Source organism: Selaginella moellendorffii, unplaced genomic scaffold, assembly GCF_000143415.4.
Source record: "Selaginella moellendorffii unplaced genomic scaffold, v1.0 SELMOscaffold_18, whole genome shotgun sequence".
NCBI classification, from domain to species: Eukaryota; Viridiplantae; Streptophyta; class Lycopodiopsida; order Selaginellales; family Selaginellaceae; genus Selaginella; species Selaginella moellendorffii.
The window spans coordinates 887,216-911,422 of record NW_003314279.1 but is presented as its reverse complement, the minus strand read 5'-3'; the positions used below and the strand labels follow the sequence as shown (position 1 = coordinate 911,422).

Sequence of the window (24,207 nt, the reverse complement as noted above, 5' to 3'; positions counted from 1 at the left end):
TCTCACGTCCTCTTCCGCTGTTTGTGGGAACATCATCCATTCTATTTGGATCCGAGAAAAAGGTGAAGCTACTAAGCTATCGCACAGACAATGGCAAGCTCGTTTCACTCCACCACGTCAAGCTCGGGAGTGAACTCGAAGGTGGGGAGGCAAGCTCTATTTGCTTGGAAAGAGCACTGGTGTGTTTGGGCAAGAGGGGAGGACGCAGTTATGATAAGCCGGGCACCAGAGAGCATCTCTCCCAAACGTTTCTACAAAACTTCCATAAACATTCACAGGAATGTAATCTACTGGATTCCTGATGGTTGGCAAGCGACGCTAGTGACATACAACCTTAATAGACAGGATTCATGGGAAGTGCTACCACTCCCAATTAAATTGTATAACTACATCGGACTCTTACACATTTTAGAGTTTACCATATGCAGAAAGTCCATAGGTCTCTACTTCAACAAGAACAAGGAATATAAAAACGCATTCAATACAAGCTTCCAACTATCCTATACACCGACTCACAGAGAGGTTCCCCCATCTTCAATCGCCTGGGAAATCTAGAGCATAGATTGCCCAGACAACACGAAGGTAATCCGGTCCCAAAGTGATCACTACAACATCAGCTATAAACGTTCCCCATAGATTGCAGAAACATAGATTTCTCATAAGAATGGAAGCGCTAAACATCTCAACATGGGCATCATAGTTCTGCGATGTATGTCGCAGCGGCCACAGCAAAAACGAAGTAAACACTTCCTAGCTTTGTTAGAAGCTGTGGTGAGTTACGTGTCTTGCTGCGTGAGACTCGAGTTTTGTAGCAGCCAGCTGACCACCCTACAAGAGCTGCGACTGTTTAAAAACAATACCACGAAATCATGGTCGATTACAGTAACTTTTTTAGAGCCTCCCTATGTCCACACTCCAAAGATTGGTACATTCCTGTGATGTTTTCGGATATAATTAACCTGTGTTCAGATGGCGAAGGAGCTTTCTGGAAAAATGCTGGTGGAAGCTGCTCGTTACCAATCCCAGTATGGGTCATGGCGCAAAAACCTCGCAAGCTTGGAGGGTGTGAGCTCATGTCGCCTGTGTTTAATGTTTGTGCTTTTCCTTCCTTGGATTATCTGTCCTCACCTTACGCGGAAGCTCTCTCACAAGGGTTTCAACGTCACTCGGATCATCATCAATCTTCAGAGGACTGAAAAAAGAGTGAAAAAAAGTCAAGAGCGGCAAGAATAGGATCCTTGAAGATCTCGGCTTCTATAGAAAGTTTCAGGGAGCACGGGAGTTTGAGTTTCTGCCGAACTTGTAAAAGAAAGTTGTATCTGAGACTCCGACCACTAAGACGTAGTATAATACTTAGAAGAAAAGAAAGAAAGATCACTTAGTGCACTTATATCCGCGGCTAGAAACAAAAGCCTCGATTCCAACGGTTCCAGTAAATCATCTCGTTGTTCATCCCCGTCCTCGGAATGCCGAGGACTAGAGCCATCCCCCTGTGCTACGGATTTAAAGACACGACTGAAGAAGCTGTGATTTTTTTCAAGCTAGTCAGTCCCCGCGGAAAAGCGCTCTTCTAGAATAATACCTCTTGCCATAGAGAATGCTCGAGAGCTCAGAAAGCTCCTCGTCGCTAAGAACTGTATGGAGCTCAGGATCCACAGGGACGAAAATGTAAGAAACCCGTACACATGTTTTCTACGAAGAAGGCGTGCTGTTGGTGTCCCAATAGAGTAAGTCTCGTCCTCATGTCCGGGCTAGATCGGCCACTGTCTTGTTTGTATCGAGAGAATATTCGTGATTCCATCTTATGTCAAGTTGACCAGTCGTGTCTGTTCAATTCTTATTAGTCAATAAGAGAGATGCCCGGGCGTAGCCAGTCGCGAATAAAATCTTCCCGAATAAAATCTTCCTCCAACTGCTCAACTTTGTAGCCAGTCGCGAATAAAATCTTCCCGAATAAAATCTTCCTCCAACTGCCCAACTGCTCAACTACCAGCTGCTTCCATGCAAACTGACGTTTTATATGCTTTTCTTGAAAGTCTCTTGGAATCTCGATCAAGAGTACCGCATCACAATGCTGTTTGTCTTCGTTGAAAGACTAATATAATATGGCGATGGCATGTAAATGCAGAGCAGCAAATTGATGGACTTGGTTGTGGCCTTGTTCGTCCTTGGCATTGGCTTGATCAACTCATTGGGAGAATTCAATCGTCGCAGCAGCGGCCATTTCTGTCGCAAAAAAATTTATATTAGTAAATGCCAAACTGAGAGAAGGTTACAAACTATAAGATCTTGCCATGAATTAGTGCACATAACACTATTTAAAGACATTTCACGGCTATTTCAAGTAAATTAGGAAGGGTGTATCTTTTTAAAAGTGTTGTTGCAATTCAAATGCTTCTTGGGGAGTTCCTTATGCAATGTGAGAACTTTAATAAAATATTGTGATTGGGAATCTGATAAATGAAAATTCTGGGTAAATAAAAATTCTTTATTTTAATTGGGAATATACTTAGAACACTAAAGATTATATTACTAACCAGACCTAATTAAAGTGTCCATTTTTTGCTTTGACGCAACTCTAATTTACCATCGGAGTCAATAAATCGGCACAACTACCACCCATGCCTACCAGCAATTTACTAATGCCCAGCGTTTTCTTCACGAGATTGAATTCCAGGTCTCACTGCTGGAATGTACCAATCACCGGGGTGGAATCCTCGCCCCCATTGACATTTCCCACGCATATGGGCACCAAGTAATTCCCCGCCCCAATCTCCCACACAAATCCCCGATCATTGGCAGGCTCTCCGAATCGATCCGGTAGCAGAGGTAGAGCGCCCCAAATCGAGGCTCACGTTGGAGGCGATTGCGCAGGGCTCTGTCTGGCATGGCAGTGTAGCGACGATCTAGCACTATCCTCATGGACCTGGTTTTGAGGTTAATTGAATTACTATTCCATTACATTGATAAAGATGAAAGGCAATTTTGATTGTTTTAGAAGAGTGTTTGGAGTGTGTTTTTTCTTTAAATTTATTTTTTGCATTGTCTAGATTTCTTTTAACTTTTCATTTCTTCTCTTTTGCTTTATATTTATTTTCATGGTAAAATAGTATATTCCTCCTTTGACTCTGATGCTATAATTAGGTGTGATTAAATTAGTATATATTCTGCTATTGAATTAATGCAATGCTCTAGGAATCTCTATGCATTCTTTGTTAAATTAGAGACGCTCATGGTAGTGTTTTCATACTAGTATGGAGGCTATTGTTTCATCCAGCAAGATCCATGCAGTAGAACATTTGCTGAGCCTCAAGAGCTACTCTCTCCCTCAAATCCTCCTTGCCCATCCCGTCAAGTGTCACCCCGACTACACCTCGATCTGCAAGGAATCGGACGAATGGATCTTCAGCTACCTCGGCGTCACAAGCCCGGAACACAAGAAGCGCTTAGCGCAATGGAGGGTCCCAATCTTCGCCGCCTTCCTGACGCCCCCCAGCAGCCCCAAGAGGCGCACGCTTTTGGGCGGCAAATTTACGTGGCTGATCACTGCGCTGGATGATCAGCTGGACGAGAGCAAGATCTCCCAAGCTGGGCGGAGCTGCCAGTACAGGGACGCCATCTTGAGCATTTTCTCCGGCAGAAGCGATTACCCGGCCATACTCCCGGCGGAGGTTCCTCTTCTCAGAGCCTGCGAGGAGCTCATGCCGGAAATCCGCTCCTTCATGCTTCCGCCCACTCTCAATCGCTTCCTTGCTTACACCAAGCAGTGGTCGCAGACTTTCGATGTTGCCTATGAGAGCACACAAGTGTTCAAGGAGCTAAGGAGGGACAACGTTTGGATCACCGCATACTTCCCGATGATCGAGATGTTCCTGGGATTGGGTCTTGGGGACGATGTGGCCGGGTCCAAGGATTTCCTCGCCGCTCAGGACGCAATATCGGACCATGCCTGGATGGTGAACGACCTCTTCTCTTTCGCCAAAGAGTTCCGGGACGAGAAAAAGCTCAGTAACATTCTGTCCGTGAGCTTGCTCATGGATTCGTGCGTGCACACCATCCAGGACGCCATTGATCTTCTGTGTACCGAGTTGCAAGCAAAGGAGGAGGAGTTTCTCTACTACCACGGGATCCTTGTCAAGCGAGCCCAAGCAGGGAACAACCAAGATCTCTTAAGGTACCTAGAGGCAATCCTTGCCGTGATCCCAGGTAAATTTCCATCTCTCCATCAATCGATCACCCTTCTCATTCTCTCAGGTAATTTACACTTTCACTACATAACGGCGCGTTACCACGGATACAATAATCCATGTGTAAATGGAGAAGCATGGCATGGTAAAGTTATATTGCAACCAAATACTCTCGGGCCACCACCAAAGCCACATCCATACCTCTATGACATATAAAATGAATTGTATGCGTTTTCGTAAAAAACAAAAATAAGTCGAGTATACTCAAGGATCGTATTTAGGACTCATTTGCTCTGGGTCTGTGGCACAGAAAGCTGGCGAAGTTTCCACCTCCTCTGCAGACTCGAGAAAATGCATGTTTTGGCTGAGAAAGAGGGAGAAATTCCTGAAACTTAAGAAATAATTGCTGTTTTGTGCTCTCACCTGGTGCTCGATCAAGGCTCCACAGGATTGGACCATATAACAAAGGAATCACTGATGCAACAAGCTTCAGGTTCTAAGTCTAATTAATTGCACCAAATCAGGGATGTTTATTCTTGTGCTTCCAGGTTTATTGTTTTCAATTGTCCTCTCCTGTTTTGGGGGGTGAATATTTAGTTTCATGTTTTTGAACATGGCCTTTCTTTAGGAACAAGGATCAAACTGAATTAAATTGGTTTAATCTTGCAAAAAAGAGAAAAACAAAACCCAAGCTTCCAGCACTCTTGACATTTCCAGATGCCTCTCAACTCTGCTCTTCAAGAGGGTGCATGGATCAAATCAAACTTGCTCATACATGCCATCTTCCAGAGCAAGAAGTTTAAACTTTTTTTGTTCTGAGAAGCAAAGTTTATGCCAAAACAATCCTGGAACTAGAAGAGGAACGCTTGTGAAACATTCGCGCCAGCTGAGCGCCATCCCCAGGGCGAAACATCCATTCATTCAAATGTGAAAGTAACAAACACGTTAACAAGTTATTAGTGTAAAATTTGGACGGGAACCTGTTTATTGGCAAGGTCACAGGTTCCAGTCCACAGCCAGAGACCCAATTAAACTTTTTTTTAAAGGTAGGTGATCTTTGTAGGAGATATTGGAATTTCTCCCTTTCTGGTCGATCTACCTATGCTGTTCTTGCAGTACTCTCTGCGATCGTAATAAGGCTGCATCAAGTCACGCAAGGGGTGCAACTTCCAGCTCCTCTCCTATTCTGCAACATCAGAGGTACCACAAGCAAGTCGCCATATGGAAGTTCTCATCTACTGCTGGAACGCGAACTATTGAGCGGAGCAGAGATACCGACACTTTGGACACGAACTTGAACATCGGTTTAGCGATAGCCAAGATTTTCGGCGACCTTCAATGGCTGTGCGTCATGATCTCCAGCCGAGAGGACAGGTCCCAACTAGCCATCTCCCTCCACCGCCGCTTTACGATGCTCCTCTGGTGACCATGCCATCGCCGAGATTTTCTTCTGCCACTGGGGATCATCGCCAAGAACTGGACAGACGAGTGGAACCAGGGCGTTGAGACTGGCATCGCAGCCTGATCAAGCTCCAATTATACGTTTGCAACCTCTGGCCAGCTCCAGGATCGCGAGGAGATTAGACAGTAGGGGTACATCGCCTCATCCGGGACATGGCTTTCAATCCTCCAAAGGCCGTGGTTGATGTGTCCATACTTATGCTCCAGCAGTAGTCTTTCAACCAGGCCTGGAGAGGTCTTCTGCCCGGTGTTTCTCACCACCGTCCAGGTGATTGGGGTGTGCTTCTCGTAAAACGAGAACGCTTACCCGCCTTGGATAGAAGAATCCCGCTACTGTTGGCAAACACAGGCCCTCATCTCCCCTAGGCGTCAGCTTTTAATAGCTCCATCAGTAGAGCTATAATCATCGGTGATCGGCACAGTCGACAATGGTTGGGCGGGCTTGATCCCTTTGCAGGGATTCACAGTAGTCCGTAGGAGTTGAGCAGCGCTATGCCAATGGATGTGGAGCTATCCAGGCCAGCAGCGTAGTGCACGGATCTCCACCGCATCGCCATTGATAGCTGCAAGAATTCATTTGACGAATGAGGGCCAGAAATTCTTGCATTTGCCTGTTATGGGCAAATGCAACGATTGCAATACTCTGAAGCCGTGTGCTGCATGCCCACACTTCCCATACATCTCCATACAAGATTCATGAGGAATCTATGACAATCGAAGCCAGATCAGAATTAATTGGACAAAAGAATTTTTAAACCTGTTGGAGTTTTTGAACATTATATTTTTGCTATGAAGGTAATTTAGTGAATTTAAAAACATTGCAAACATTGTAATCAACAGTCCACTAAGGAAACAATAAAGAGTACAACTACTAATTCTAAATACATCTATGAGTTGAAATTTGTGTTAATATTGTTAGAGCTTTTCCAACCACTCCAACCAAATTGTTTAGGCTTCTAGTGTTGTTTTTCTCATGAACATTTCGTCTGACCGGACATACATGTTATCGATTCCAAGAGGCAAACTCTCCAAGGTAGTATATAAGTTTTAATTTTCATGACAATATAAATTCTTTCTTTATTTGTTCTAATTGATAATGACTTCCAAAGAATTATAAAGTCAATCCCAAGAACTGTGAAAACATGGACCATAAACCAAGTGTGGACTTGTACAAATATATTACACTTGTTATGTATAATGCATTCAAGAAGTTTTATAAGATATATATAATTGTTTAAGAGAGCAAAGATTTGAGAAATGTTTATTGTTTGCTTAGTGCAACAATAAATTCCAAATATCTGGAAATTGGTATTGTTTTGACTCAATGGTAGGGAAGCACAAGATTTTAAGAGTGGTAGAACTTGTAGTTTAGAAAACTAGTTAGTTAGTTGTATGATTATTTTGTTTTTTTAAATTGTAAAATATATTTAACATTTGGTAATAATAAAAATGAAATTTTGTAATGTACCAATTAACGTGTGTATAAAACTTATTGGTCATAAGTAAATTGAAAATATAAAATACTAAATAGTTGTTTTTTTCTAGTATTATGCTACTTATAAAAATAAAATAAAATTCTAGTGTTATATATACGTCCACTCAAAGGGAATATAGAAAGGGTATAAAATATATTATTCATTTTTTTGAAGTTGGAAAACTTCTCAATAAAGATATTTTTGACATTAACTACTCTAAGCTTGTATAAATTTGTGAGTTCTTGTTTGAGAAATTTATTTTTTGATCCAATAACTTTTTTACTTTATAAGGGTGAATAATAAAAAAATCCGTGGCTAAATAATCCAGAGAAATAAAATCTTAAATAGGTAAAACAATGGGTTTTTCATTTAGAGTATCATAATCACCCAAAGTTAAAATTTCTGGTAGAGCAATACCTTCAAATAGAGTAACAGAATCAGGTGCTGAAATAATAAGACCACACATATAAAGAGGTAGTAAAAGGTAATGTTTATCGATTTGCCTTATTACCTTACTAATTTTTTCTTATTTTTCTAAAAACATAATTAGTGAGGCTAGGCTTTGCAAAAGTAGAGGATAAAGTTCAAGTCATAATTATGTTGGGATGATTGAAAGTCTAAGTAAGAATTTCGATACATTTCACTATCATATTATGGTTGTAATACTTTTTATTTTATTTTTTATTTTTGTAGGTGATCTCCTCCTAATTTTATCCTAAGATCCAAAAGTTGTCAAAGCTCTATCACTACCAAGATCTACCACTTTTAAGAAGTGTAGAATAATTAATTATGTAGTTTTCAATATTTTCAGAGGTGATATTTAAGTTTGAGCTAGCCAAATAAAAATAAAAATAAACAAATTTATATGTAAATATAATAGTAGAATTGTGGATTTATGAATTGCTAGACCCCACTTCATTAGGCATTTGAATCTCCATAAACATCCTTAATTGTTAGAAATTCTTATAAAAAACTACTATGCAATGTTCTTGAATCTTGACCCAATTTTTGAAATGGGTTACTGAAATCTTTCAATCTCCCACTTGCTTATACTTTGAAATGGGTTACTGAAATCTCTCAATCTCCCACTTGCTTTATACTTTGCTTGCTGTTGCTTATTTCTCAACGCCTCTACACAGCTAAGTGCCTTGATGGAACACCTCAAACATCCAACACATTTAATGTCTCATAAGTATGGCAAGAAGGATTGCAATCAAGTTTTGTCATTGGCCACTTGGCCAAAAAGTGCTATGCCCATGATCAAAAAGCCAATTGCTCCAATACCATGAAAGTAGCAAAGAGATGTACACACCAGGAGGAAGAATTCTATATCTCAATAATATATAGAAACTACTAACATCTTTACCTCTAACAGGAAACTCATCCGAGCAGCATTTGTTTGCCGCACCTATGCCAATCTCATGTAAATAAGAGTGGAGCTGAGCTAGAGCATGGTCTTTCTTCTCTTAATAGTTTTGAAAACTTGTCTCAGTGGCTGAACTCAAACCAAGAATTATACCTGTAAATCACGCATCAGACCATCAGAAGCATTGCTATTGTAATTTAAGGCGGTATGTATGGTTCTTGACTCTTGTCCAGATCGCTCAAAATGCACAAGAGATTGTCTAGAGATACTGTCTCCATCATTCCTCATCTTCGCCACCTTTTAATTTTTCACCGAGCGATGTGCCGAGTGCATTGCGTTCTCGTAAGCTTGTGGGTGTGACTAGGCTAGTGGAGTCACGCTTAAAAGCTTCTCCTTGTCCCTTACCACGCTCGCAGTGGCTTAACGTAACCAGGAGCTGTTCAGTGACTTCTTCGAACCTCACAGATCTTTGTGTTGTATCATCCCATTGGCTTCTTCTTTTATCAGCCATCAGCTATCTAAACCTGGCAAGCAATCTGGGAATAGCATAAGCTCTTCTGAAACTCGAGAAATTGTTGCCTTTTTCTGCTCTCACCTGATGCTCGATCAAGGCTCGCACAACATAGACTACAGTGAATAACAACGGAACCACTGATGCAACAAGCTTCAGGTTTTGAGTCTAAGTTTGGATGAGACATTAGATGTTGGCTAGATGCTATTGGGACTGTGTATATGAAATGAACAAGAGTAACTTCTTTCTCAAGGACTCGAGTGTGCCAAATCAGTTTATTGCGTTAAGGAAGTGACGGAAGAACTGACGAGAGCTCTGGAGCTAGAATAATGAGAGCAACAAAATACACGCGTGGAAGAACGAACTAAAAGAATGCAAGGAAGAATGCGAGGGCACCTGCTGCGGTCAGCGGGCTGAGAAATCTCACAACTGGATTTTTAGGCTTCTTCGCTGAATTTTAGTTTCGTGAAATTAGGGCTCTTCGTCTAGGGCTGGCAATGGGTGGTGAATAGGAGGAGATCCCAGCGATGTCGATCGCGTCGCCCGCCGCAGCGAATTCATCCGCTTTGCGATCTCAGCTAGCATCGGCGCCAGCGCCGCGTCGAGTAGCAGTAGCAGCAGCAACAGCAGCAGTGTGGAATCTATCAGCAGCTTGCGCCAGGGCATCAATCCACAGTAGCCTCGGCGGCGGCAATCCCTGGCGATCGGCGGCCTTGGGGAGGAGGAGCGCAAGAAAGCAGCAGCACAGGCCTAGGGCTCGCGCCATCACGGCCATGTTCACGGGCATTGTGGAGGAGATGGGCCGGGTGCGCGGCGTGAGCGTGGGCGACGATGGCGGCTGTGAGATGACCGTGGAGGCGAGCATCGTCCTGGACGACGTGAAGCTGGGCGACAGCATCGCCGTGAATGGCACCTGCCTCACCGTCACGGCCTTCGACGCGGGCGCCTTCACGGTCGGCCTGTCGCCCGAGACGCTGCGAAGAACATCGCTGGGCGAGGTCTCCACGGGATCGCAGGTGAATCTGGAGCGATCGCTGCAGCCCAGCTCGCGGATGGGCGGGCATTTCGTCCAGGGGCACGTCGATGGCACCGGCACCATCGTTTCCATGGAACCTGAGGGGAATTCGCTGTGGATCAAGGTGAGGGCGAGCCCGGATCTCCTCAAGTACATCGTCCCCAAGGGATACATCGCGGTGGACGGGACGAGCCTCACGGTGGTGGATGTGATCGACGAGGAGAGCTCCTTCACTTTCATGCTGGTGGGATTCACGCAGCAGAGGGTGGTGATCCCGGGCAAGGCCGTGGGCAACAGGGTGAATTTGGAGGTGGACATCTTGGGCAAGTACGTGGAGAGGATGCTCCAGGGATACGCGGTCCCGGCCGCCAGGAGCTAGAGCGCTGGAAGAACTCGCCCAAGAACTAGGAGTTTGCTTATGGAATAATAAAGAGGTCGGTGGTTCGATTCGTTTCCCCGGTGTGTTTAGATTAGGTTTTGTGGTGGTCCGGCAGCGGGAGAGAGCACAGCTCGGCGACGCGAGGCGCCACGCCCGCTAGGTCCTCCAGGTGAATGTCCAGTGACTAGAATCGCAGCGTAGAATCGCGTAATGTAGGTTAAGAGGGAGGGAGAGAGAGCGAGCAAGCGAAGAGACGAAGACGACCCTAGTCTCGAATCAGACAGTAGCGGCTTTATTTTTTCCGGAGCTTACGGTCTAGAAATCAAGACTGCAACGGGAGGAGGTGGAGGGAATTTTTGTTCTGGGTTTTTTTGGTTCTTCCTGTTCGGAGAAATGGAAACGGCATAGGAAAAGTTTTATTTTTTGGTCTTGGAGAGTTTAGATGGCTGTCATTCCGTCACTGGACATCAGCTGGCAGGGAAATCACAAGCGCAAGTGCAAGCCGCTCGGGTTTAAGAATCTCGGCAACACTTGCTACTTGAACAGCGTACTTCAGTGCCTGACTTACACTCCGCCGCTCGCGAACTATTGCCTCCGGGGCCAACATTCCAAGCAATGTGAGTTTTTGACTCTGGGTGGTAACTTGCCCTTTCTTTCTCATCGATTCTTTCTTTTTTCTCTTCTTGTAGGTGATGGAGCCAACTCTGCCTGCCCGTTTTGCATGTTGGAGAACAGGATTTCTCGGTCGTTCGATATTGAGGTGCCGGTCGATGCCCCGCAACGGATATACAAATACCTCCAGACGTTTGCGAAACATTTTCGGGCTGGACGGCAGGAAGACGCTCACGAGCTTTTGAGATACGCCATAGATGCATGCGACAGCGCCTGTGCGCGGCTCCAGAAACGCGGTTCGAAGAGCTCCGACCAGACCGTGATGAAGGAGATTTTTGGAGGATTTTTGCAGAGCCAAATCTGGTGTTTGTCGTGCAACGCAGTGTCTAGCAAGCTGGACAGCGTCATGGACCTCAGCCTGGACATCGTACGAACTAAGACCTTGAAGGAAGCCATCTGCAATTTCTTCCAGCCGGAGGTTTTGGACGGCAACAATAAATATCAGTGTGAGAAGTGAGTATTTTTCTTACATTATGATTTTCCTCAGCGTCTCTTACTTTTTCGTTCCAGGTGTAAAAAGCTTTCAGTCGCAAGGAAGCAGCTGTCGATATATCAGTCTCCTAATGTTCTCGTCATCCAGTTGAAGGTATTGTCCCAGCAACCATTTCTCTACCAAATGCTAACGCTTGCTTCTTCAGAGGTTTGAGAATTTTCTGGGCGGCAAAATTGATACCCACGTAGAGTTTGAAGAAGAGCTGAAGCTTCGAAGCCACATGTCAAAAAATAGTCCGGTAAGCTCTTTGAATTCTAATAATTTATCGTGATATAGTTCTTTCCAGGATGTGCATCCCGATTATTCTCTGTATGCTGTAGTAGTCCATTCTGGATTCTCGCAATATGGTGGGCATTATTATGCTTATGTCAAGGTATTTGTGTTTTCCTACGTCATAAAGTAGTGTTTTCTTACTTATACGCTTTCCAGGACCCTCGAGGACAATGGTATTGCTGTAACGATTCTTTCGTTTCAGCCGCCTCCAGCGCGACTGTATTGTCGGAGAGAGTCTATATACTTTTCTACGTCCGGGATTCTTCCAAAATTATGAAAGACGGTCTTTCTTCCGCCTCCTCTACGCCTTCACCACCTCCAACGCCTGATCCCGTCGTGCTCAGCCCCAATGCTTCTTGCTCATCGGCGAAGAATGGCCAGCCGAAAGTTACATTTTCATTTGCGAAGCGAGAGAAGTCTACTGCCCTCAAGCCGATATCCGTAGCAGAGGAAGTATTGAAGCTGATTGACCCCAAAACTCCTGTAGACAAGCCGGAGAGCAAGCCGCCTGCGGCGATATCGTCGGCCACAATGTCAGCTTCAAAGTCAACTCCTCTCGAAAACTCTGTAAAGTCGGCACAAGCTAAGGACACCAAGTCATCCGAAAACGGTGTTAGCGAGGAGATCCAACCGGCAGTCCCTCCATCACCGCCAAGGGAAAATGATGCAGCACGTGCAAGCGAGTCGGCAGGTTCCAAAGTTTCCGTGCCACAGAAAAGACAAAGGGACATTGAAGCTCGTTTGCACGATTTTAAGGCCTCCGCAGATTTCGAAGCGCTAAAACTAAGGTAACTATGAAACGTGCTTCTTTTCTGACTCCCACGTTTGTTTGCTCTTAGGCTGGAGAATGAAGGCCGGGAAATTTTGAAACAGTCGGGCTGGTGTGATGAGGTTAGACGGTCCACAAAGCGATGCCGCAGAGATGACCCCGAGGCAAGGTGAGCAAAACTATTGATAGTAACAAAACAGTGCTAACTTTTGGTACGTGCAGGGACAAAATGCGTGAAGAGCTGCGCCGTCAACTCCCTGAGTCGGTGAAGGAGCATCTCGTGAGCCTTCTACAAAGTTTTTACATGACTAAGAATTTCATAGGTGGGAGTTTTTGAGAGTCTTGGTGCTATCCTACCGAGCTATTAAGTTTTGTAGGGGATATAGATAGAGATCAGGACTGGAAATGTGAGCCGAGTTATGGAACGGTATCTTCTTTCGAAGCTCTTTCTCTTACTTACATCCTCTCTGGGGTCTTGAACAACATTTACAGACAGGGTCTATCTATCTGAAAGTTCCAAGTTAAACAAAACAAGAAGACAGATACTAGAAACATTCGCAACCACGGCAGTGGAGAGTACACCTCCGATGACGAAGGAATCTACAGGAGAAGGATGTGGAGCCATGGACCATTCATGCCACAACTTCTCAACGCTCAAGCCAAGTATTTGCCAGGTAAAGCTCTCATTCCACCCGTCTGCCATTTTCCTGTTGATCAAAGCTACGAAGTCGGACTGAAACGAGTCTTCCAGGTACACGAGGAAGTGTGCCGTGGCATACGAGCCAACGTCCCAGGGGCCTTTGGTGCCGGTCACGAACTCATCCGGCTCGAACTGGTTGTCCGGTGGGAGGCCGGCTTTCAGGCGCACGAACTTTGCGATGCCCGTCAAGAGTCCCGGAGGAGCGGCACCAATACCGTTGATCCAAGCATTGGTCATCTGCTCGTAGATGAGCCCCTCGATCTCTCGGGTAACGTCTCCCTGAAACTCCCCCAGGTGCTGCTGGCTGATCTCAATGACTGACATGTTGTCGATGGTGGTGGTGCTCGCAGTCTCCCCCACGGGCAGCGTGCTAATAACCAGAACAATCTTTCTCCTGCCCGAGGAGCTCACTTGGAGCAGTCTGGTGGTGAATCTCAGTGCCTGCTTGAGCACACTCTTGGCCCCGGCATCGCCCATGTTCTCGACAAAGCTCCGGTTCCCGCGACTGCTCCCGGCCTCATTCAGAACCTCGAGCTCCGGAGCGTGAGACTTCGACTTCACGGGACTTACTTGGGTCCAGAGCATCAATCCCAGCACGAGAACCAAGTAAGAAGCTCTGTCGTTTGGATGCTGCTCGCTGCGCATAGCAGACCTTTCGCTGTTTCTGGATCCAAGAAAAGCCACAGAGACACAGAGAGAGAGAGAGTGAGAGAGAGAGGGCCAGCGTTGTTGATGTATCGCTGTCTGAGCTACAGTGGAGCATTCCTTGCGTACATAGTAGACAAGAAAAGCTTCTTTGACTTCACTGGAAATTAGAGCAACACTTTTTTAAACTTAAAACACTAGACGGCGGGAGTTAAGATTAGGGCTCTTGAAAGATTCCAGCGAATATCCGTCAGTCCAGCTCGTTGTCGCCATAAGCCACGAACCGGTAGCGCTGCTCGTAATCCCCCCGGAAGAAGAGCTGCGCGTCAAACCACTTGGGAAACCTCACCAGATCGCCCGCGAAGTACTCGCCGCTGAGATCGCTATTGACGGGGCGGACGAGCAGGCTGCCGCTCACAATGTAGACCCACTCGTCCACGATCCAATCCCAGAGATAGCCGCACTCGCCCGATTTCCAGCGCGACCAATCCGCCACGCCCAGCTCCTCGAGCCGCCGCTCGCTCGCGCCGCGCTCCACCCGAATCGCGTAGATCTGCTCCATGGGCTTGCGGCGGAAGATGGTCCGGGAGAGCTCCTTGGCGCTCAGCTTCCTCTTGGGCGCCGCGAATGTGGAGGGGCCGCCCTTGGCCATCGCGGTCGTGGGCGCGATCGCCATGGCCGCCATGGTGGATGATTCCTAAAGCCCTAGATAAACCCCAAGCTGCGAACACTCGAAAATGGAGTCCCCAAAATTCTTTCTTGCGAGGTTTTACATGAGATTTTCAAGCTCGCTTGTTTCCCTGGTTCTGTTGGTAGTAGAATCCTCCCGGAGCGGCGGTAGCGCCCGCGCCGCCGGTGGTGGCAGCCTACGAATGAATCGATCGTTTGAGAAAACCAAAAGATCGAAGAAAAAACGAAGAGATCGAAGGAAAAGCTTACTTGGACAACTCCAGGGAGCGTTCCCATGCCCAGAGAGTGGAGAAGATCTTGCGTCTCCTTGTCAACCTGAGAGAGAGGAGAGTTAGAAGCTAGAATCGATGGAAATGCAACCTTATACCTCGATCACGTCGGTCTTGATTTCCGACTCCTCGGGCACGAAATCCATACGGCGCTCGCGCTCCTCCTCCTGGAGCTTGAGCGAGATGCCGCGCACTGGCCCCTTTTGGATCCTCCTCATCAAATGCTGCGAAGCAAGCAAGAGAAGAAACGATAAGAAGCTTTAGATCTTTGTGAGGATTTCTTACAGTGGCGAATCCAGCGATCTTGTTGCGCAGGCGCTTGGACGGGATGATCGCTACTTCCTCGGCGATCTTCTTGTTGGTCTGGAAATCCAGGGTCATCCGAGAGTAGTACCTCTCGATGATGACCCTCGATGCCTTCTTCACAGTCTTGGTTCTAACGCGCCCCTGGACAGAGATTTCGCACAGTCACGCCACAAATCTCCCAGCAACCAGACACTCACCATGCTTGCTCTTGCAAGATCAGCGAGAGCGCGCGCGCCGCAGTAGTAGCTTCTCCAAGAACCCTAACCCTAGCCACCAAAACCCTAGCAAGGAGAATATCCCAAGGAACAAGGATACGCACAAGCCACGTGTACATTTTCGATTGGTTGGAAGCCTTTGCGTCATCCATTCGAGAGGAGGAAGATCAAGGCGCTCGAGGCAGCGGCGAGGGTTGGATCAAAGGTCTGTGGCTCGAAATCCTTGCCTCTGGATCGCAATGTATGCTAGATTGTGGCTCTAGAGCTCGTAATCTAGGTGTTCTTGGCGACATTTCATCCACTGACGCTGTGCGTGTGCTCCAGAATCTATGGCAATGGCGACCGCCGTGACTGGCACCTCCACCGCAGTGCTCCAGAGACAATTCCTCGGATCAGGCCTCCGGATTCGTCCACAGCACGCGCGCGCGGCTCTCCACACCACAGCCATAATCTCGTCCAAGCTCGCCAAGGAGGAGCTGGAGAGTGGAATTGGCTACAATGCGCTCGCGGGGGCGGTGTTCGCGGCGCTGGCCAGCGTAGAGTCCGCGAGCGCGGCACAGCAAGCGGTGGCGGAGCTCGCGGCCGGGGCGGACAGCGATTCCAGGGGATTGGCGCTGCTCGTCCCTCTCGTCCCGGCGGTGGGATGGGTGCTCTTCAACATCCTCCGCCCGGGGCTCAACCAATTCGAGAGGATGAAGAACGCCAAGGGGGTGGCGATTGGATTGGGCGGCCTGGGCGCCATGGCAGCACTAGCAGCTTCCACTCCGCCTCACGCCGCCGCCGCCGCCGCCAGGGAGATCGCCGAGCTCGCGGAGAGCGATTCCCGGGGCCTGGCCGTGCTGGGCGTTCTCGTCCCAGCGATCGGATGGGTGCTCTACAACATCCTCCGGCCGGCATTGAATCAGTTCGATCGGATGAAGGCGTCCAAGGGGGTGATCGGGGCGATTGGCATTGGAGCGGCGGCGGCGGCGGCGGGGCTGGGTGGCGCGCCCGAGACGGAGGCCGCGGCGGCGCAGGAGATCGCGAGCATCGCCGAGAGCGACAACCGGGGACTGCTGCTGCTGCTGGTGATTCTTCCCGCGATTGGATGGGTGCTCTTCAACATCTTGAAGCCGGCACTGAACCAGCTCAACAACATGAAATCCAAGTGATCGATCGAGGCGAAACGAAAGAGATTTCTTCGAGAGCGTTCGCTTTAAAAATATAAACATGTATAAAATAGGGCATATGTAACAAAGGAAAAACCCTCCTGATTGATATGTGGCTGTTTAGATCAACTTTGTGGAGTGAAACAGCCTATTTGCAATGGAGGAGACTACGATGACTTTGAGAAACGCCTCCAAGGAGTTTCCGCGAGCAGAAGCCATTGCATTGTGCTTGTCTCCGTCTCAGCTCTTTCAGATCTCGGTAAAATGCACTGCCTCGGAGCTTTGGAATATTCAAAACCTAGAACTGGAGGATTATGTCCAAAAATTGTTCGAGCTCGAGTTGAAAAATTGTGATTTTTAAATCACAAAGACAAGAATTGGTCACAACCACGAGTCTTGATATAAAACCGTGGCGAAACGAACGAGACTTCTTCGAGAGATTTCCGGCTTTGGATTTGAGTTGAAAGACGACGGACAGATGCAATCTTGCCATTTGGAGGCATTTGCTGTAACCGGAAAAGACAAGGATTCTGTGGCGTGATTTTCTGCTCTTGATTGCAAACCGTAGCGTCCAACAGCACAAGCCAAGGAATCCTCGACGGAGTTTTGAGCTATTAAGATCGTGATACTGAGCCTTATGGAACATGATAGACAAAGACGTACGAGAAGATGAAACGAAAGAGATTTCTTCGAGAGCGTCCGCTTTAAATACAGACCCTGTGAATCTCGAAATCCCCTGTGCTTGATTCATTGGATTTACCAAGATAAATTGTTCTTTACTTCCAGGACTGTTTTGTAGATAATCTTTGCGGAGTGCAGCAGCCCACCTTCGATGTGAGACCACAACCTGTTTGAGAGACGCGTCAGAGCGTGGCTCATGTTTCTTGGGCTGTGGGATGTGATGGACGGAGAAAATGCCCCGATGTGGAACGCGGCCGAGGCGCGAGAGCGCGAGCATAGAGCACGCGGAGCCATTGCATAGTGCTTGCCTCCGTCTCTGCTCTATGCAAACCCGGATCTCGGTACACACACGGCCTCGGAGCTTTGGAAGTGGCTAGGCTTATTTCTGCCTGCACTGTCCGGTTAAACTTGCCCTTTAGGGGCATTTGCTGCAAACGGCAAATAAAAAGATTGTCCGACTGCTCACTGCGTAAACTGTCATGTATGAGTACTAATAAAGCTCTTATCATCGTTAATGGCGAAGCAATCGTTTGTCAAAAACGGCTTCCAACGGCACAAGCCAAAGAATCTACGATGGAGTTCGTGATAGTGCACACAACACAACCATGAGTCTTATATAACATGATAAACAAAGAAGTACGTGGTACTGTCAGAGATCAACCGCGGGCCTGCCGGGCGAAAGCTAGCAGCCAAGAGCGCGAGTCCGTGATCTTCTCCATTTCCCAGCCCAGAAATGTTTACTAGTACCACTTATCTGCCGCTGCTGCTGCTGCTGCTGCTTTCGTTGCTTGTCCCGTGGCCATGTCCGTGTTCTGGTCAGCACAGCCTTGGCCTGAACACTCTCAAACATCGCCTGCCACAGGCGAGGCACACAAGATAAGAAAATGCTTAAATGGGGTGACCTTCTCAAAAAGAAAGGACTTCTATGGCTCATGATCTAGCGTCCCAGCTACGATTAAGAAAAGCAGTGACTGGAATGAGAGAAGACTTGACTTGTTGGGAGGAAGCATAGCATCATCAGCATGTAGTACAGGCACAGCTATAGTCAAACTCCCCTACTCATGGTACTTAAAACCATTTTTAGAGCAACCTGAAACTTTGATTGTCAACCAAAGTTTTTCAAAGAATAGGTCCTTTTAGCAGGCAAGCAGGCAGGCTACCAGGACCTGGGACACAATGCATTAACTTAACAGCACCAGCACACCAGGGAGGGGGCTCACTCATTCATTCACTCATTCACTGGCGACCTGGACCCAGCAGAGAGAAAGCAATGCACAGAGCATGGAAACACCATCTAGAACGAGCATGGCCGCTGTGCTGTGCAAAGATATATAAACAAGCAATAAAAGACACACCAGAAAGTGACCACTCCTACAACCCAAAAATTCTTCTCCCTGCTCCAGAGAGCAACTAGTAATTCTCCCTCTCCCCACACACAGCACCACAGCCAGACGCAGTCACTCCAAAAGCGAGAAGGCAGGAAAGCACCATAAAAGATGAAGAGTAAAGAAAGGCACAGAGTAAAAGGAGAAGCTACTTACTTGCCACCAGTGTCGGAAGAATCTCCTCTTGGAAAGCCTTAGGTTCCTGTTCCAAGGACGTAGATTTTCTGCTGCTGCTGCTGTCACTTGTGGTGCACCTCGGTCGTACCCAGCACTGCTACATCTTGACCACAGCCATTCCTTCTCAACCTCTGCACCACCACCACTTCGCAAAAGGTCGCCACCAGCAGCACTTCCAGCAGCAGCACGAGGACGACGACGACGAGCACAAGGCTCCTTCTCCACATCCGCCTTGGGATCGCCTTCGCCACCACTCTCTTCATCTGTTGCTTCCTCTTGGAGCACCACCACGTCTTCATCCGAGTTGCTGAAATCTGGAAATATCAGACAGTATTTTATGCTTTTCAGGCAATCAGCAAAAGAGGAAGCAGAGCAAGCAGCCATGCACAAATCCCTGTCTGTCACGCTGCAGAAGCCAAACACGGGTCCAGCAGACACCAACCAAACCAAGCCCACTCCAGCCAAAATCCCAGCCAGCTAACACACTGAACACAAGCACAGCAGTAGCAGCAGCAGCGAGGCAGCAATTGCGTCTCACAAGAAGAAGAGAAAAAAATCAGCCAGCCTCCACCCTCTCACTCACCCAACGCCCCACTTAAAAAACAAACCGAGACAATGCCAAAGAATGCCCGCCTTGCAACTCGTAAACAATCAAGCATGTGCACACCGATCAATCCCCCATACGAAGGACCGAGTCGTCGCGAGCAGCAGCTCTCTTCTAGGTGGACCTTTAGCTCAAACAACAAACTTGTCAAATGTTAGTGAACTCCATTACAAGAAAAAAAGAATGCTGTGCTACTTGCTAGAAAAAGAAGAGCACCTGCTGGCGGCTTTCGATGACTTCGCCTGGAGCGGCGATGATTGGAGCGGGCTCACTGTTTCCTTGACGTCAAAGTACTCCGAGCTGTAGGGGATCAAAGGACCGCTCCTGTTGTTGTCCATCCCTTGGTATGGGAGCTGATGATGGTGGTGGTGGTGACCCCCATGGAGCTCCATCGAGTACTGCTGCGGGGACCTGTTCTGGCTCGTCATCACCATCTTGTTCTCGGCCCTGCATATACCACCGTCAAATGAGTACTCAGAGGACGTGATCTCCGTGGGAGCCCTGCTCTGCATCTTGGTGTCCACCCCTCCGCAGTAGGAGAGGATGTGGAGGAACACGCAAGACGCCGCGCTGTGCTTCATCTTGACTTTGGGACTGGCCCCTTTCCCCTCGGCCTGCTGCCTTCCAAACCGTCTCTTCAATTTCCCACCCTCGTGCTTGGAGGGACCTTTGCCAACCGGAGTAACGCTGGGAACGAGTTGCTCGGGATGCCGTCTCTCGTTCCCAAAGCACGTCGGAGTGGAGCTCCCCGACGACTTATAGTCGGGTGGGCAGTAAACGTAGCTATTCTCCTCCGTCTGTGTGGCGACGGTGCAAGCATGGTCGATGGACGGTGCCCCGGTATGCGGCCTTGAGACCTCACACACCTTGATGTCGTGCATTCCGGAGTCTTCGTGTGAGAAACCACCACCGCCATTTGCTCTTTTTGTGCTGCTACACTCGTCCGAGCCGGAGGATGCCTCGGGGGCGTGGCGTTTTCCATTATGATGATCCAAACCGAGACTCCCCAGCTGGCTGGTCACTGCTTGGACGCTCACGCTGCTGCAATTCTCCGGCATTTTCTCTGGGATGCTTCCAGCGGCAGCATACTCCTTTGGGCTCAATGAACCCGACGAGGCCTTGAGCCATGTCTCGGCCCCTCGGAATTTTCTCTGGAGAACTTCCTGGCCGGTTCCGAATTTCAGTGGCTTTTCTGTGACCGCCAAAACGACAATAAAACAGTAAGATCCACGAAGAAAGTGGAGACAAGGGAGAGATTTCGGTGATGGACCTTGGTTGTTGTTGCTTTCCATGAAATATTCGGATCCCTTGAGAACGTATTCTCCTCCCGATGCTGGAGTCAAGGAGTCATCGTCGCAAACATCCTGCCATATGTAAGTGCTCTTGTACATCCTGGCCAGAAGAACAGCACACAAGAATCATGAGCGGATGTATTCACATACATTGATTTCTCGATACCTCTTACACGACCAGGAGAACATGTTTGGCATGCCGCCGCCGCGCAATATCGTCAACCGGTGCTTCACATCTGAAACATCACGAATCAAGTCAGATACCGAGGGAATCATGGGAGATTTCTCTGGTTCCTGCCAAAGATTTCCACGAAACAAGAGCGATTACCTCGAAGGCGAAGGCCGTCGTGCGAATGCGGCACCTCGATCATGTGTGGCGGCTCGATCTTGCCGCCGCGACAGAGGTAATACACAACCTGCGCCTTGCTCATCATCGGCGGTGATAGCGCCCCTGCCGCCGCCGCTGCCGCCGCATGATTCTTGATCGATGAAGATTTCTGCTCGGCGCTGTGCTGCCCCGCTCGATCCGACCTCGCCATCGTCATCTCCCCCATCTGTGGCATCGCTCGTCGCATAATCTACACGAGAGTGGAGGTGGAGGAGGCGATCCGAGGAAGGCGCCGATCATCTGGACAAACAAAGCTCTGAGAGAATAGAGAAAGGGGACAAAGAAGAGGACAGTAGGGCTTAACCAAGCTTAAGCGCCTACCGTTAAACTAGCCATATCTGGGACGGCGATCGTGCCACGTGCGACGCAACTCCGGCACGCACCGATCCAACGGCAATCCCACCGTCCACGGACGTATGCCCACATTCTATGCGCATTTACTTGTATATTTATATGGTTTTGGGTCACATGGCCCGCTCAATCACACACAATCTAGCAATCCCCATGGTTTGAACGGGAATATTTTTCTTACCACCTTGGTAGTTTTCAACGAATCTCGTTATCTCCGCTCCATGGGGAGGCCGCCATTAAAAATAATTTACCCGATGCGTGGTGTTTACAGTTCATTCCCGCCTGTCAATCAAAACGTTTGATCACATGGAAAGATCAAAGGCAAAGGAAGGGGGGAGGAATAAAAGTATCATTCACGGTGATCGCTAAGTAGTAAAGAATGCTTGTGGTACTTTGGGGTCATGGCTCGTGAGCCACGAACGTGTAGCTTGTCACTTTATACGTACGTACTCTGTATAGTTGTCAGTCGTTAGTTCGAAAGCACATGCCCCCTTTCTTCTTCGCGTATTTATCCTATACTACTACGTTAAACCTTTTTACCAAAGAAATTTACAGAGTTAGGGTTTATCGAGCTAGGGCGAAATTGGAGCGGAGCTATGGTGTCGACGCCGACGGTAGCGGGCGCCGTGCTGGGCCTGGCGATTCAGCTCTACTGCAACGGCATGCGAAAGCTTCCACTGATGCGCCGTAAGCCCTAGCGAGCGATCGATTCTAGGCGGTGATAGTTTTCTCTCGTGCTCGCAGATCCATGGGAGCACGTCCTGTTCATGGGGATCGGCGCCTACGCCATCAACGAGCTCGTGGCGTGGGAGTATCGCACGGAGGCCGCTCTGGAGAAGAAGAAGGCGGAGCTTCTCCGGATCAACAAGAACAGGCCAGTCGAGTCCCTTCCCAGGATTTTCTAGAGCTGTGAGCCTCGAGTTCTTGTAAGAAATGTTGACATGGCAGTCGGATCCTGCTGCTCGTTTCGCCCAAAAACCCGCGGATCGCGAGTTTTCCTGGAAGAACAGCGTCGGTACAAGGCCGCGGGGCGAGGAGAATCGGGAGTTCTTCGCGGCTCTCCTCAGAAAATGCGGGAATTCGAGGGATTTGGCGCGTGGGCGGAGAGCCCACGCCCGGATTCTCGCCAGCGAGCACCTCCGCCGGAGCCTCTACCTCAGCAATCTCGCGATCGAGATGTTTGGCAGGTGTGGAGAGATCGATCAAGCTCTGGCGGTGTTCCGCGCCTTGGACAGGCCGAATGTCTTCTCCTGGAACATCACGCTCGCCGCGCTCTCGCAAAACGGGCACTTGGACTCGGCCAGGGCACTCTTCGCGGCGATGCCCGAGAAGGATGTGGTCTCGTGGAACACGATGCTGGCAGCCTTGGCAGAGAATCCATCGAGGCTCGGCGAGGCCAGGGAGTTATTTGCGCGGATGGAGGAGCTCGGATCCACAAGCGCGACGTCTTGGGTCGTGATGATCGCAGCATTTACCCGCACTGGCGATGTTTCCAGCAGTAGAGATCTCTTCGAAAGGATAGAATCGAAAAATACGGTCGTGTGGACGTCAATTGTCTCGTGCTACGCACAGAATGGCTTGCTTGATCAGGCGAGTGATCTGTTTGAGAGAATGCCGGAAAGGAACTTGGTGTCTTGGAACGTGATGATCGCAGCAAATGCCCAGAATGGGCAAATGCTTAAAGCAAAGGAGCTGTTTGACAGGATGCCCGAGCGCGACGTGGTGGCATGGACGACAATGGTTACCGGGCATTGCCAGAACGGAGAGAGCAAGAAGGCGATGGCTGCGTTCACGGCGATGGATCTCGAGGGCGTGGAGGCCAACGAGATGACATTCGTGAGCTTCCTGGACGCGTGCGCTGCCACCACCGCCATCGCCCAGGGCCGAGCGCTCCACGGCGATCTCCTCCTCCGCCCCGCTGTGTGGAGCAACGTGATCGTCAAGAACGCGGTGGTGAATCTCTATGGGCGGTGTGGAGAGATCGAGAGCGCGCGCGAGATTTTCGAGGGGATGAGCTCCTGGTCGAGGACGATCGTCTCCTGGACGGCCATGGCGACGGCCTACGCGCACAATGGATTTGGCAGGAAGGCGGTGGAGATCTTTCGCGCGATGGTGCTCGAGGGCGTGGCGCCGGATGGAGTGAGCATCGTTGGGATGCTCTACGCTTGCAACCACGCCGGGATGATCGAGGACGGGTGGCAGTGCCTCGCCGGGATCGAGCAGGACTACTCATTAGCCCCTGCGATCGTGCATTACGTGTGCGCGATCGACCTCCTGGGCCGGACTGGGAGGGTCCGCGAGGCCGAGGAGGTGATCAATGTGATGCCGTTCGAGCCAGATTTCCTGACCTGGAACACGCTGCTCGCGGCGTGTAGAGTTCATGGTGATTTCGATCGAGCCAATCGTGCGGCCGAGCGCGTGTTTGAGCTGGATCCCGGCGCGGTCGGGAGCTACATTCTATTAGATTCTTCACGGTAATTTTTCTTAAGCAGGCTTGGCGATTTTGATCTGCCCAATCCTCCCCAGTGATCAGCGCTAAGATTCACGCCAAAGTCGTCCTCCAAGCTGGAGAGCACCAAGAGATTTCCATCTAATCCCTCCTGAAACGGATGCTTGGCACGTCTCTATGAGTTCTCCCAGTTCATGGGCTTTCTGATCAAGATCTCCGGTCACTAGTGAGAGATTCTCGACTATGGCACACGGGAAATCTAAACCAAGCTCATTAAAAATTGAAAACATCAACAAGAAGTTCTTG

General features: G+C 48.7%; 8 protein-coding genes across 9 annotated transcripts; 6 read left to right on the top strand and 2 right to left on the bottom strand.

The window, feature by feature from the left end:
• The first annotated feature begins 3,254 nt into the window (after positions 1-3,254).
• On the top strand, positions 3,255-4,546 carry LOC9640725 ((E)-2-epi-beta-caryophyllene synthase-like). Its single transcript, XM_002972036.2, has 2 exons — positions 3,255-4,206; positions 4,255-4,546. Exons 1-2 carry the CDS (start codon positions 3,255-3,257, stop codon positions 4,401-4,403), a joined length of 1,101 nt encoding a protein of 366 aa, XP_002972082.1. The 3' UTR covers positions 4,404-4,546.
• A 4,925-nt stretch (positions 4,547-9,471) lies between these two features.
• LOC9640724 (riboflavin synthase) lies at positions 9,472-10,468 on the top strand. Its single transcript, XM_002972035.2, has one exon. The coding sequence runs from the start codon at positions 9,528-9,530 to the stop codon at positions 10,392-10,394; it is 867 nt and encodes a 288-aa protein (XP_002972081.2). The 5' UTR covers positions 9,472-9,527; the 3' UTR covers positions 10,395-10,468.
• Positions 10,469-10,497: 29 nt separating this feature from the next.
• LOC9640462 (ubiquitin carboxyl-terminal hydrolase 25) lies at positions 10,498-13,081 on the top strand. The gene is made up of 8 exons (XM_002972034.2): positions 10,498-11,011; positions 11,084-11,519; positions 11,577-11,652; positions 11,705-11,797; positions 11,846-11,932; positions 11,989-12,620; positions 12,672-12,770; positions 12,824-13,081. The coding sequence occupies exons 1-8, from the start codon at positions 10,837-10,839 to the stop codon at positions 12,936-12,938; spliced, it is 1,713 nt and encodes a 570-aa protein (XP_002972080.2). The 5' UTR covers positions 10,498-10,836; the 3' UTR covers positions 12,939-13,081.
• A 1,000-nt stretch (positions 13,082-14,081) lies between these two features.
• Positions 14,082-15,488, bottom strand: LOC9640723 (40S ribosomal protein S17). 2 transcript variants are annotated; one of them, XM_002971825.2, is made up of 5 exons: positions 15,409-15,477; positions 15,191-15,352; positions 15,004-15,129; positions 14,886-14,951; positions 14,673-14,812 (listed from the first exon to the last, which is right to left on the bottom strand). In XM_002971825.2, the coding sequence occupies exons 1-5, from the start codon at positions 15,409-15,411 to the stop codon at positions 14,729-14,731; spliced, it is 441 nt and encodes a 146-aa protein (XP_002971871.1). In that variant the 5' UTR covers positions 15,412-15,477; the 3' UTR covers positions 14,673-14,728. The 2 variants fall into 2 exon arrangements, with proteins under 2 accessions (XP_024532491.1, XP_002971871.1); XM_024676723.1 differs by having other exon boundaries at positions 14,082-14,951; positions 15,409-15,488.
• Positions 15,414-16,685, top strand: LOC9640459 (photosystem II core complex proteins psbY, chloroplastic). Its single transcript, XM_024676724.1, has 2 exons — positions 15,414-15,631; positions 15,751-16,685. Exon 2 carries the CDS (start codon positions 15,756-15,758, stop codon positions 16,575-16,577), a length of 822 nt encoding a protein of 273 aa, XP_024532492.1. The 5' UTR covers positions 15,414-15,631; positions 15,751-15,755; the 3' UTR covers positions 16,578-16,685.
• Positions 16,686-17,824: 1,139 nt separating this feature from the next.
• LOC9640722 lies at positions 17,825-21,386 on the bottom strand. Its single transcript, XM_024676947.1, has 6 exons — positions 21,042-21,386; positions 20,880-20,949; positions 20,692-20,813; positions 19,638-20,613; positions 18,797-19,124; positions 17,825-18,108 (listed from the first exon to the last, which is right to left on the bottom strand). The coding sequence occupies exons 1-6, from the start codon at positions 21,286-21,288 to the stop codon at positions 17,938-17,940; spliced, it is 1,914 nt and encodes a 637-aa protein (XP_024532715.1). The 5' UTR covers positions 21,289-21,386; the 3' UTR covers positions 17,825-17,937.
• A 619-nt stretch (positions 21,387-22,005) lies between these two features.
• LOC112346951 lies at positions 22,006-22,430 on the top strand. Its single transcript, XM_024676991.1, has 2 exons — positions 22,006-22,139; positions 22,197-22,430. The coding sequence occupies exons 1-2, from the start codon at positions 22,049-22,051 to the stop codon at positions 22,355-22,357; spliced, it is 252 nt and encodes an 83-aa protein (XP_024532759.1). The 5' UTR covers positions 22,006-22,048; the 3' UTR covers positions 22,358-22,430.
• LOC9640458 (pentatricopeptide repeat-containing protein At4g21065) lies at positions 22,394-23,930 on the top strand. The gene is made up of 2 exons (XM_002972032.2): positions 22,394-22,940; positions 23,107-23,930. Exons 1-2 carry the CDS (start codon positions 22,394-22,396, stop codon positions 23,928-23,930), a joined length of 1,371 nt encoding a protein of 456 aa, XP_002972078.2.
• The last annotated feature ends 277 nt before the right edge of the window (positions 23,931-24,207 follow it).